This window comes from Scomber scombrus, chromosome 13 (assembly GCF_963691925.1).
Source record: "Scomber scombrus chromosome 13, fScoSco1.1, whole genome shotgun sequence".
Lineage (NCBI taxonomy): Eukaryota > Metazoa > Chordata > Actinopteri > Scombriformes > Scombridae > Scomber > Scomber scombrus.
This window is the reverse complement of record NC_084982.1, coordinates 14,941,597-14,955,565: the sequence shown is the minus strand read 5'-3', so window position 1 is coordinate 14,955,565 and position 13,969 is coordinate 14,941,597. Positions and strand designations below refer to the sequence as shown.

Below are 13,969 nucleotides of genomic sequence, written 5' to 3'. Positions count from 1 at the left end.
TCAACAAAGTGTTCCAACACACGCAGTGTCTCCATTTCCTCAAACACTGTCAGATTGAATAGTGAAAGTTACTGCAATTGTTCGCAAAGGTGTGAGTAAATACTGCAGAAGTCAAAAGCTGGTGCTGCTGTTTAAAAGATTCCACAATTATTTACATGTACATGTATATTAATAATGAAATCTGCACATCTAGAATGTCTTATGTTATCACTTTGTAAAGCATTACGCCATATCATGTTATTCATCCATTAAAATAGGTAAATACATAATAATAATTATGTCAAAACGTTAAACCATTAGTATACAAGTAGCAGGGTAATTTGGCATCTAATTGAAAATTGTTATAGTGCCTAATGTTATATTGCTATGTGCGAAAGCCAATTTAAATGAACATATGGCAAACTAACTTTTTAACTGATTTCAAAGTTGAAAATCTTTCCAGTTCTGCGTTAAGGATGACGCACAGCTGCTTCAAATTATCCTGGTGCATGCATACGACCTGGAAGAGCGGTGGGAATTCATGTGAAAATACTGCTAATCAACATGTCCAGCAATCTAGAAAAGCCTGAATGGTTAACATTTGAGTGATTTGATGAATATTTTTTAGCATTTATAATACACAACATATGCAGGTGTTCTGTTAGCTATAAAATCCAGATGCCAACCTAAAGAAAGAAGGCAAAGGTGTCCTATTTCACTAGCAATAATTGCATTATTGCAATTTTCTATTTAAAATTATGATGATACAGGAAATTATTAATGCAGATTGTGTTTTAAAATGAAACGTATAAACATATTAAAGAAGCAAGGTTTCCACCTTACTGTATGTGTTTATGTATGGATACACTTACGATGACCCAACATATTTTATATTTGCACATTGAAAACGATTCAAATGATAAAAATGTTGCAAGAGTAAATGTTGATTTTATTTGCTCATATATACCAGCACAGTATTAGAAAAATATAATGGGGGAGAAACTGTACCATTCAATTCTTCAACATTAAATAAATGGATTCAAGTCTTATTGCAGTGTCATTTCAAATCCAGTACAGCGCATGTACTTCATGGTAGGTAGAACAAGACCATGAACCATGAATACAGTAAGTCTAGGAGTATTTGAGGCCTTGGCCCGTCAGTCTTTGTTCCCACTGTCAATTCTCGGCTTCATTCTTAGGAGAGAAATGCGAGTAGAGGTGGCTGTTCATTTGGTCCTTAGGAACCACAGCGTGGCAGAAAGCGCATTTATCAGGAGGACTGCTGCTCTGTGGCGCCGCCAGTTCTGTCCCCACGTCAACTGCATCACACAGCTCAGGGCTCCAGAGAGGCTGCAGAGCAGGATGAATCAAAGACAACAATATATTATTCATACACTAAACAATCCTTACACTCACTCTATTAAAGCATGCCGTATCTGTTACTTTAAGGAGAATACTGAATCTGTTACTGTATCTGTTACTTTAAGGAATACAAGAACATGTCTTCTGTCAACCCAATAGTATGAACAAGGCTAAAAGCTGTTCTCAATTGTTAAATTATCTTACTATTTATGAGGTCATCCATGCTATCAAAATGTTCATGCCTACTATAAATGCATGTGTTGATGTAATCCAGGGAAATAATCATATTATGAAAAATTGGACCAACTTTCTGATCTTACTGCATGTCATTCACAATTTTTATTAGGCATTTATACAAATCAGCAAATAAAATCCCACTTAGCCATCATACTTGTTTCATCAGATACTGACACTGTAATGTGCTTCCATCTGGCTCACACTTTGCAGCAAATATGCCAAATATAACCAGAGCATCCATGCTTAAGTAAAAAAAGAATCAGCACTCATTACACAGTAATGCGTTTCGAGTTAAGCCAAGGGGATTTTTTTTTTTTTTTTGGACTTCACACTGTTTCACTCCTCCATTAGCAAAGACCAATCAAAAACTGATAATTTGCTACTAGTTTTCTCAGACCTTCTCCTGTGATTCTCACCTGCTGGGGTCCCCGTACACTTTCCTGGGAGAGCGAAGATGATGTTGAGTGGGAGGAGAATGTAGGGTAGACAAAAGGCATGGGCAGTTCCACGGGCTCCTCCTCTGTAACTGCAGTGGGGACGCTACTGAGAGGCCGCTTCATGGGCAGAGCAATGTGTCTCTCTGGGGTACTGTTCAGGAAGTCATATTCACTGTCCGCAGAGGGTGGGAATTTGACACTGAGTTTGGTGAGAGAGTCTACCAAGTCCCTGTCCTCAGGACTGGCGCCGCGAGATGCCAGAGATGTAGGTGGGAGCGGGATCTCCACTGCTGACCTTAGCGCTGAGGAAAAGGGTGTCTCTGCCTCTGCTGTACGGTCTGTGCACTGGATAGGCATGGAGAACTGCTGATCTGGAGAAAAAAAACAATTGAGATTTAAAGTTTTTCTGTTTCACTAAACATGTTCATGTATTCCAGTCCAGCTTAGAGAATATTTGAGGCTGGCACTGATTTGAGATGTTGCGCGCATTTAAAAAAATTCTCAAAAACATTTGAATACAGGTCCTTCCAAATACGTAATACAGAAAACATTTATTTTACTTATTATATGAACATTTATGTTACTAATTTTACAGCTTGTCTCCAGAGGAAACACTGTGCATTTGTCAGTGGAATTAGTATTTGTGAGGTGGCCAGTCATAGTTCAAAACGGCAATGAGGCATTCATGTACAATCCTAGTTAAAGTGCTGCTATCTAATTTTTTTAAAGAAACAAAGCAAAAGCTTGTGAACTGACAAGTGACATATACAAACATATTTCAATTAAGCACTTTTTTTTAGATAACTGAATTAAGAAAATAATAGTATTTCAGTTCAGGCCTTGCAAAACAACAGGCAAAACTTAGAAAATATTAATATTACCATTTGCTGTGTCATTTCCCCCATGGAATCTTTTTAGATGATCTTTTTGTCGTCTGGTTAGAGACTGAATCTGCCGGAATTTCCCTTGAATTGCCTCAAATGCATCCAGCATGTCCTGACTGACAAACAAATAGATAAGGAGTAAGAAAAATAATGCAAACTTTAACTGTAATGTTCATGTTTTGTTTTGTTTTTAAAAAAAGTCTTTGTGCAAGGAGAGACACATACTAGTCAACGCTGCTGTTGACTGGCATAATAGGAGCAACAGCAACAGTGCCCATATTCTCCTGAAAAAAGACACATTACATTTATAGTGATCATTAGCAAAAATATCCGAGGGCATATTGTGTACATCTGCAGTTGTATTCATACAGTACAAATATCAGTCCACTGGTGGAAAATGTTGTCTGACCGTAATAATAATAACAGTAAAGCTCAAGCTGCTGAACTGTGCAGCGATATTATCCTCTAGCACCATCTGCTGAAGTAAAAGTGGATACACCTTGTGTGGAGTAAAACAGAGAGTGGATACTTTTATAGCACCAAGGTCCCCTCAAAAGCACGATAAAGTTATGAAAACATATTGACATTCCCTTTTTATTAATGCAAACACCTGAACAAGAACAGAAATCCTATCATTTGTCCTATCCTCAAACTACCTTTGAACTGTGTAAACAAGGGTTAGAAAAAGTTGTACAGCCAGGTAGTTACAGAGACAAAAGAAGGAAGTGATTTAAATGATGATGCTAACATCCCTACAGTCACAAGGACAGTGGTCAAAGTAGTCTGACAGTACGGATGGATCACACATAGACCATATAAGAGTCGCTGCAATTGTTGGATAATGGAACAGTGTCCACATTTTACGTCCTTGTTGACACGAGTGCAGTAAATTCAAGCAGAACTGCTATCAATATATATGTGTGTGTGCGTGCCTGCGTGCATGTGTGTCTGTCTGTCTGTCATAGCCTACTGTCTGGGACAAAATTCAGACTAAGGACAAGTTAATTGGGGTAAAAAAGCTGATTTTTGAATCAGTGGTTAAGGTAAGGGTTAGGCAAGTGGTGGTGATGGTTAGGGTTAAGTTAAGTGTCCAGGAAATGAATGTCTATGTAATGTCCCCAAAAGTGACCTAAGTAGACGTGTGTGTGTGTGTGTGAGAGAGAGAGAGAGAGAGAGAGAGAGAGAGAGAGAGAGAGAGAGAGAGAGAGAGAGAGAGAAAGAGAGAGAGAGAGAGCGAGAGAGAGAGAGAGAGAGAGAGAGAGAGAGAGAGAGAGAGAGAGAGAGGAAGCTCTATGTACTGTATGCTCATGCATCATTTGTAATAATGAAAAAAAAAGTTCTGGAGCTATCATATTGTAGTTTCCACATAAATGCAGATGTAGACAGATTACACACTATTAGCACAGTGAACATACCGGGTACTGTGTTTTCCTATAAGTGCTGGCCCCATCAACGAGATGGTTGCAAGGCTCACATTTCATCTCTCCTTAGAATCCAAAAGAGTGCAAATTAACAGTATGTACATAGATGCTAGATGAAACAGATTCAGTGTAAAGCATTCTTATCTGAAGTATGACAATCCATCACAATTTGTTGATAATGCAATACATAAGAGTAAGAGTACATTATCTTGGCAGCATACAATGTGAGCAGAGTTCATCTGGCACAACTCACTAACCTGATGGTTTCCTTGTTGCTGACAACTGAGCTTCAAGTAATGAAATCAACTGCTGCTGGTCGTCTATCTGCTTTTGAAGTTTTTGAGTGTATTGCTCATAATATTCAGTCTGTAAAAATGAGGTTTCCATTATTTTTCTAGCAAGAATATCTGCAATCTGGTCTATGCCCATACATCTGTGCATGTCACATTTTCATATAAACGTATGAGTAATTAGCATGTTGTTTAAAAAAAAAAAAAAAAAACATTTATTGCCATCTGACTGTAACAGACATAAAAAGAGTAAACACACTTACATTACGTCAATTACAAAACCTGTCCTGTAGTACTGGCATTGCAAGGTAATTTGTCTAATTACTTGTGCTATGATGCTAAGATTTTGCTCATTTCACAAAATGTTTGAAAAGCAGATCTCTTCGTGTCGTTACCATTTGCTGTAGCTGTTTTTGAGCATTGTCCTTTTCAATGGAGACCTGGCGATAAGCTTCAAAAGCTTTATTGAGCTGGTCTCCAATGTTCCTTTCCATGCCGTGTGCTCCACAATCATCACTGACACAGCAGACATGAGCCCTATGAGTGAAGTCACAGTCAATGTTTTAAAACACGACAAGAATGAATTCCAAAAGAAACACAGTCCCTAAACACAAGCAGGGTAAGATAACCCTGCTTGTGTTAAAATGTACTGCATGCACATACAGTAGTCCAACTGCATTTACACCCTTTAAAATTATAAACAGAAAGTTACTAAATCCTTAAAGTGGTGCCAAATTATTTGGTTGATTTATGTAAACAAGTGATGCAATGGCAAAATTGTGCCAACATTGAGTAAACATATTTCCCAATCTTTCTGATGAGCTATTGAAAAGATGTCAAATAAACCCAAGTTACTCATGCATCTGCAACCTCTTGTCCTGCAAGTGTAATAACTCCGAACAAAGTCATCCTTACTGGGTCTTTAAATACAGTATGTTCTTGTCTAATGTAACCACTGTTGTTCAGAAAACCTTTGAGCAATTTTGAGACAGTTGCAGCTCCATGGCTACTTTCTATTGAATCAGTTAACATGAACAAGAAATATGCTGTTATCAGTCTCACCCAACGCTGCTGTTCATTAACTATTGATCAATCTTCATAATACATGTCATAGTAGCACAGTAGCTGTCAGTGATACCAGGCAACGCACCAAAGACATAGCAAAGCTGAAAGACTGACTTAGAAAAGGACTTTGAGTCTGGCGTCTGAGCCGTGTGAGACACTATTGTAGCATTTTAAAGTGTCGTCCAATACGTAATCAACACAGTTCCGTATTCTGTAAACTGTAACTGGCTAGTTAGCCGCATAGCCCATTCAACCGGTGGATAAAGTGACCCAACATCAACTATCATCAATATATCAGCTTACATTTCAGGCTCCTCTTACCTTCATTCGAGTAATTGAATTGAATTGTGTTGACACCGCCGCCAGCTTCGCCGCCTGGTTTAATCTTCCGAGGCGAAGTTACGAAGCGCTAGAGAGGATATGGCAATGTATGTTTTACATAGCCTCGGTGAGTTGGGAACTTCCCTCGGGGAATCCCCCTGCTCTGTGGACTTCCGCCTTTACTCGATCATAGCCAATCAGCGCGCAGCTCTAAGGAGCGCAGGGTGGTTAGCTGGTTGAGGGTTCTTCCAGCTCGACGTCTGCAAACGACTGCTGTGCGAAAAGCTGTCCCACAAACTACACTTACTGTGCTCACTTTACTCTCCAACTGTTTTCTGTCTGTCTACATTATCTCACATCCACTTCCTTGCCATATTAAAAAACAACATCCACATGCATAAAGAAAAACAAGGCAATATAAAAAATACCTTCTTTAACCTGCAAAGTGAGCAAACTGCAACTCCAATTGTATGTCTGTTGGGTTTTTGTAATTTTATTGGCCTGCACAACTATATCAACTAGGTCCAAGATTATTCTAGTAATAATGTAGTCCTATCAAGTATAGGGAATCTGTCAACTGAAACCTTTATTATTTTAGTTTGTGCTGTGTTCATATATGAATGAATAGATAAAGTTTCATCCATCTGTCACTAACTAATTGACACAAATGGGATATGTGTTGCTCTGTGCTGTGTGCACTGTTTTACTGCAACTTGGAAACAATAGCTTTGTAAAGCCATGCACATGCTAATCAATCAAACTTTAAAAAGGGTTTATGAGCTGTAACTAATGGTTAACAAATTATTTATTAATGATTTATAGATCAGTAACTAACCCTTATTTGAAATTAAAATACTGAAATATACTGAAAATGATAATTAGCATAAATGGCAAACAGTATTCACTGGCTTCAGCTTCTAAATTGTCAAAACATTACGTTCTTAGTTCTCTATGATTTGGTTAAGACTGTTGGTCAACCAAAACAAGTCATATGAAGAAATCACAGAGGACTATGGGAAATTGTGATGGGCATTTCCTGCTATTTGCTGAGATTTTAATGATGAGTCAATTAATTGATTTGTCATCTATATCCAGAAAGGTCAAGAGCAACTTCTTGTAGAAAGATGTTGCACCTTCTGGATATACCATGGCATGGATGGCTGAAAGTCTTTACAAATATTTCATTCTCATTCTGGGTTGAAACTGCAGCAACCAAAAGGCTTACCTATAGACAATTTAATTCACCTGCCACCATACAATAGATTACCAAATCAGAGACATCAGCTTGTGACAACAGCACGAGTTACACCGTCAAACATATGAGACATACAGTATATTGGATTTGAAAATATGTATAATAAATGAATGAATACATGATTATTATTATTTTTTTTTTAAATACACAGTGACACTTACCCTGGCAGTTCAACAGACAACCAGTATACAGAAGTGTGCTTTGTTTATCTACGGTGCCCTCTGAAGATATGAAAAAAAGGTCATGTGTGGCCACAGTGTTCACTGCATGGGATGAAGTTCTTATGTTGAGGCCAACACTCAGTTACATGTCATGTTCAGGCCTCAGTACACTCCTTCCAATGCACTTATGTCACCTCTTCAGAGTCGAAATTATGAAATCCCTGATCAGTGAGAACTGTGGATTTTCTTATCTCAGTTGTCATTGTAAAATGAGAGGCAAGACTTATTTTTTACAAAGAAACAAAGACTCATTAATACTTGATTTACCCAGTCACAACGATCAGTTTCAGTCACAGTATTTTCTTTCTTGTCTTTGTTTTGCTGGGTTCTTTTCACTTCGTTTAAAAGCCATCATCATAAAACATTTTATTTTAAGTAAAACATTATTTGTACTTCCCACCACCACCATAATAAAATGTGCTTAAACACTGCAACATTACAGCTTAATGACATTTTCTTATGTATAAAGACATTTTTTGCAACATGAATATACAGTAGTAATTAATAATTCAGTGTTCTGCCTAGTGAAGTTTGTATATTTTGAATCATGGTAGCTGCCCTCTGCATCCCCTACTGTTTACCGCCTTTACATTTCCCCAAACCCCAACTGTTTTATGTAGAGGTATGACTGCACATGATTAAGGTTCATATATTTCCTCTGTATAACCTGTGACCTTAACTAAATGCACCCATGTCCCAGACTGCAATGTGTTCTGTGGTGAGAGCTTTGTCTCCCCAATTAGGCTCAGCCCGAGAAATACTAGCAACACAAAAGAAACTCACCAGTAGATGGCAGCTAAGAGTGACTCAGTGAAATCTAGCATCTTCTAAACATGTTACAGTGACTAATGTCACTTCTGTAACTTTTGATACATAGTGGTGAAGTGCCACTTATCAAAATTATAAAATTAAATGAAAGTCATAGAAACATGTCAGTAAAATAGTAGCTTAACAATCAACTTCATAATAAAATATGTGTGACCTTTAAATAAAAGGGATTTTTTTTTTTTTACAGTAACATGTCAATATTTTAACAAAAGTGATGAGTGATATAATTTACTGCAATTGTCAAAAACTTATCAGTACTGATATATTTTCATATAGATTTCCAAACAGCTCATCTTGCATCAAATTGTGCTGGTGATGCATTTAAACTACAATACAGAATTTGTCCTATTTTCATGCACGTGTAACAGCGTCTCTCTGGATATTTTTCCATATTTCATTACCTAACTGTCTCACACGGCTGTCTGTTACCTAACCTTGGCCTGAGGGGGTAGATGCTGGAATTTTTGATTGACACATTTATTTCCTCTCTGGGAAAGAAATCCGGTAAAGGTTCAACTTTTGTGCTACTCTGATATTATATGGAAACAAAATTGGAAACGGTTCATATTTCTTGGCTAAATGCATAAATTCATATTTCTTGTTTAAATGCACTCAAAACAGCTCACACATTTTCTTTGGGTTTTAAATTGTTATACATTAGTGGGTATGTGTTAGGTTAAATTGGTCTTTAAATCATTTAATATAGAACTGTCTACAAAGGACAGAACAGGATAATTGGATGAGCATTTCGTGTCTCCATCATCAGTCTGGGTATGAATTAGTGGTCTGCAGATCTTTGTATGGCCAGTCCAGCACAGTGGGGCGCCAGTGGCCTGGCTCCTCCGTGGATCGTTTTCCTAGCTTCTTTCCACAAAGGTTGTCATCTATGACCCTTACTGACATTCCAACGTCAACCTCTACTCATGCTGAGAATGACTTACACACAAACAACCCCAATTCAGATTTTAAAAACCCCCAAATTCCTTTAGGCAAGAGAACAGCAGGCCATTTCAAGGGTTTCACATATTTTTCATGGCTGCTTTGAACTCTCGATTTATGGCAATCTGACGTAACCATTTTCTTGTGGTTCTGGTAAAAAATAAATGTCATACTGTGGTATACTGATAAGCGATGATTTGATCATTGAGCATTGGGTGAGGCATATGAGTCATTTCATTCACCTCGAGCCCCATCATGTTGTTTTTTTCTTTCTGTTCAATCCTCTCTTTGTTCATTCTTTCCTGAGCAGGAAATTCTATTACCCATGGGCGGCTGCTCTGGATATTTATATGTTCCCAAAAACAACCAGAAAATCAGATTGAAGTAAAATATAAAATATTTCTGCTATGCACTCTTTATCACCTCTTCCTGTCATGCCTTGGTAAGAGTAAACCAGACAAAGAAAAGTGTATAGTTGATGAGACAGATTTATGAATACTCTGTTCTCTTTCATGTGGCGATCTGCTTTGTTTGATCTCTGTCTCTTTTTCTTTTTCTTTCTGTCTTTCAAAGAACTGGATGTTTTTACTTTACTCTTGTGGGACTCATCAATAATGATTCTCTGCAGCTCCACAACACATTAATGTCATCTAAAACACTTAGGCTGAATGGCGTATATATGTGTCATCACCTATCTCACATTTCACAGCGAAGCATTTCCGTCAACAATGTGCATTTCCTGCATTGTGATACCACAGTATATTAGCACTTCAATAACCTCATACATGCCGATGAAAAGAAGAGGAAGAATAGGCTGGGTGCTTTCCTTCATTATAAACCATTACACAGGCCTGTAATCAATTACTGTTGCATGGGGCCACTTAAAACTGATGCTCAACGTACACAATTAAGTGAGCAGAGAAATGTTTTTCTGTTGAGAAATGAGCCTCCCAAAGTGACTTTTGTCTAATACCCTGACATCAGCACTTACAAGGGACATCCATGGTGCAGAGGGCCCTCATAAATTTTAGCAGAAATGATCTCTGGGGAGATGTTGGTGTCCTTTTTCAGCATCATCAAGCTTACCCTGGAGAAGGCATCTGTGAGGTCAGATGTGGGTTTTTGCCCTTTGCCTATTATAGGACATTGCAGCATGTGGTGCAGTATTTAATGATCTGTGCCCTCAATTTCCACAATTAGCAGGTTGAGTAGATGAATTTTATGCACAGTACCGTGGTGGATCAACTGATGTCATCATCTAAGGCTGTATTCCCCAGACAAGCAATCCCATTGTTGTTTGCAACATGTCAGGAGTTCCTGTTCTAGACACGCATCACACCGGAGCCTGGATTGAGCTCAGTGGTAAATCCTGAGCCATTGAAGGATCCATCCATGTTTCCTCCATGTCTAGGAAAATAAACAGTCTGCTGTAGGTCTGCAGAACTGCAGATCAGACAGAGGGCAGAGCTGAGGACTCTGGCATGCTGGGGGAGGAGTAGAGGGGAGGAATGTAGAGGGAAACACACAGATCAGATTTCAGGAGCCCAGAGAGAGTTTGAGAAGAATGGAGCGAAACCACACTATCAAAAGCCCCACAAACTATAAATTTAAGAGGAAAAAATGGAAATAAATACCTTTTCTTTGCCATTTTACACATTGTCTTCATTGATGTTTGCATCAAACATGGTAGCATGCAATTCATTAATCTGAATTTTACTGTCAAAACAAATGATCTCACTGTGAAGGGATAAAAACAAGATATGTACAGCAGTGCTGCCTTCAAGATGTCAGAGCAGACCAGAGAGCCACTTTGGTTTCCTTGTGAAGTTAAAGCTGCACACAATGTTGTTTTGGTTTAGGCTGTGGCCTCAGGGGCTTCCTGCTATTTGAGGAGGAGGGCGTGGGGATGAGTATGTTGAGAAATTGCAAGAAAAGTCTGTAGTTCTGACAATTATAGACCATTAGTCATTATATTCACAATCTTTTATGGTGTCAGCTGTCCTGGACTCCTGTATGCTCTTCTATGCTTATTGATTTTTTATATTCAAAATTCCAGAGTGCTCTAGGAACATGCAATATATATATGAAGTGAATATTTTGTATGCAATCACCATCATACTTAAATGATCTTAATCGTTTTCTGTCTATGCAGACATACTGCAGACTTTCCTGCACGCTTACAGAATTTCCTGATTGATAGTGAAAGGAAGTACTCTCCCTGTTCCTGTTACATAAGCACTAAACCACAAACCTTTCATTGAACAAAATGCAGTTAACTTATATGAAAGGTAAAGAGCATCAACCAAACCAATTTTAACATCTTGAATATCTCTTTAATTGTTTTCTAAAAAACTGGTTAACTATATTCAGTATCATGTTACTAAAATATTGTTATGTCAGTATTATGACAATAGAAGGCTTTGTGTCATCTCTTTAATTTAAAACTAAATTTAAAACTAAATTTAAGCTAAGTTTAAAACTTATTCTATGTATTATATTGTAATGCAAATGCTTCATTTTTGCTCAAATGTAGTTATATTTTAGCCTGTTTAGTGTTATGTAACTGCTCAGTTTGTGTAACAGATGTCACACCCCCAAAATGTGAGCAAATGATGTCTGGTTGTCCTTAAACACTTGCATTGATTTCTAATTTGTCAGCATAAGATGGTTCAGATGCCAGCACAAAATCAATCGTCATGTGTGTTTCCCACAGAGTGTGATGGGAATATTTGAATAGCATAGAATAGTATTTCTGTCTTGATAGAATCGGTTGGAAATCATCAACTCTCTAATATCCGCAAAACCACAGTGTGACTTGTTGCCTGTATCTTATCAGGGGATGGGTGGACTTGATGAAGCATGTGGGATGTTTACAATTGGCTGACTGTATATGGATTTCATCCCTGTAATCTATACAAACACAGTGGATTCTTGTTGTTCAGGACATGTCCTGACTAACCACCAAGTGCAAGTTTGCATCTGTTGATTTTGCAAATGCCCTAAATTATTTTCAGAACTGAGAACATTATGGGATCAGACTGTAAGATAATAGCCTCATTGTTTTGTAGGGTAAAATAGTACAAATGTCAGGGTAGATGGAACAAAACAGAAGAAGTGAAAGGGAATAAAAGGTTAGGAGAAAAGTCTCCAGCTGACCAGCAAGCATTTCGATTCACATAAAGAGACCTCTGCTGCTCTTCCTTATTAAGCTCATGAAAATCAGCAGGAGTCTCAAAGAGAAACTTTGTATTTCTCAACCTGAACCTTATTTTCCCATCTCTTTGTGTCTAAGTGACTAATGGGGACAACAATTTTTGAAATTGGTTCAGTATTCAGTCACAGCGCTTCAGCTGGCCAACTCTAAACAGGCTGCAATGTAATCCAGCAGGGCAATAACGCCCTGTCAGTGTACATCCACTAAAAGTGCTTGTTTGCCACTGACAGGCTCAGATTGTTATTACCAGTGTCTCACAACATTATTGAAAGGACTATACAGAGAAATGAAATGTTTTTCTTTACCTATCACTTGTTTGTTATTGAGTCTAACTAAGTCTCGCACAAGGGGAATTCCAGTAGAAGTTTGTTGTGTTGAAGTACAGAGAGCGTAGATTAATATTTGCTCCGTCAGATTAGATTGAGGCCCGTTTCGGGGCTGTTGGCTGATGAGTTGTAATTCAATACTTAACCAATTTAAAAAACTGTTGTCCACATTAGTCACTTTGACACAAAAAGATGGGAAAATAGGGCGCAGGTAGGCAATCTCCAAGAAGAAACACAGACCATACATTCACACTATTAGTTATCTATTACAAAAGTAGTGAATATCATGTTTGTAACCTTAATCCTAAACCATGTTTTCATCTTCATGAATGTGAGTATTTTGGGGAATAATGATTATAAATAGTGTTTCTGGAGTATAGATGATACTGATTTTATTCAATATGTATAAATCAATTGAGAAACGTATGCTGTAGATATACATTGTTCAGAAAGAAGTAGTACGTAGTAGTAGAAATGTAGCCCAACTTGACAAAATTTGTAGGAAAATGCTTATGGGTCAGTTTTGTCAGTGGAACTGTGATCATATTTTGGTAATAGTTGATGTTCTCCACCAAACTCAACTTAGAATTGTTGTGAACATGAACACATTAACTTCAATGGTAAGCATGTGTACAATGGCATAATGCTGAGGCTGAACAGCACTATACAATGTTTACAATAAAGTTTGGAGAGTTGCCTGGCAGCAGAATGTACACAATGAAACAGCCCAGTGGTCCTGCTCTTTATGTCAGCGTCAGGCCTGAAAGAACTGCCTTTGTACACATATGACTCTCATTCTCGGGACGTCTGACATGAGTAAAATGAGGGCCGAGCTCCATGATGAAAACTTTCCTGCTGTTGTCAAGTATTTCCTCTCATTGATAAGAAATGCTTCAGGAAAGCCTCAAATAAATGTGGAACAATGTCAGTGACTAATATGAATAAAACTGCCTCATTATACAAATCTGTGTGTGTGTGTGTGTGTGTGTGTGTGTGTGTGTGTGTGTGTGTGTGTGTGTGTGTGTGTGTGTGTGTGTGTGTGTGTGTGTGTGTGTGTGTGTGTGTGTGTGTGTGTGTGTGTGTGCGTGTGTGAGGACAATTTCAAGACATGACGCTGAAAAAGAAGACTATAAATGCAAAACAAAGTAGTGTTGGGGATGAATGAAACTGAATTACCTTTTATTGTCAAA

At 38.0% G+C, this 13,969-nt stretch overlaps 1 protein-coding gene across 1 annotated transcript; it reads right to left on the bottom strand.

Annotated features, from left to right (window-relative positions):
- Positions 1–694: 694 nt before the first annotated feature.
- tank (TRAF family member-associated NFKB activator) lies at positions 695–6,108 on the bottom strand. The gene is made up of 8 exons (XM_062431629.1): positions 5,997–6,108; positions 5,006–5,147; positions 4,578–4,686; positions 4,315–4,385; positions 3,125–3,183; positions 2,897–3,015; positions 1,995–2,386; positions 695–1,329 (listed from the first exon to the last, which is right to left on the bottom strand). Exons 2-8 carry the CDS (start codon positions 5,102–5,104, stop codon positions 1,156–1,158), a joined length of 1,023 nt encoding a protein of 340 aa, XP_062287613.1. The 5' UTR covers positions 5,105–5,147; positions 5,997–6,108; the 3' UTR covers positions 695–1,155.
- Between the last annotated feature and the right edge of the window lie 7,861 nt (positions 6,109–13,969).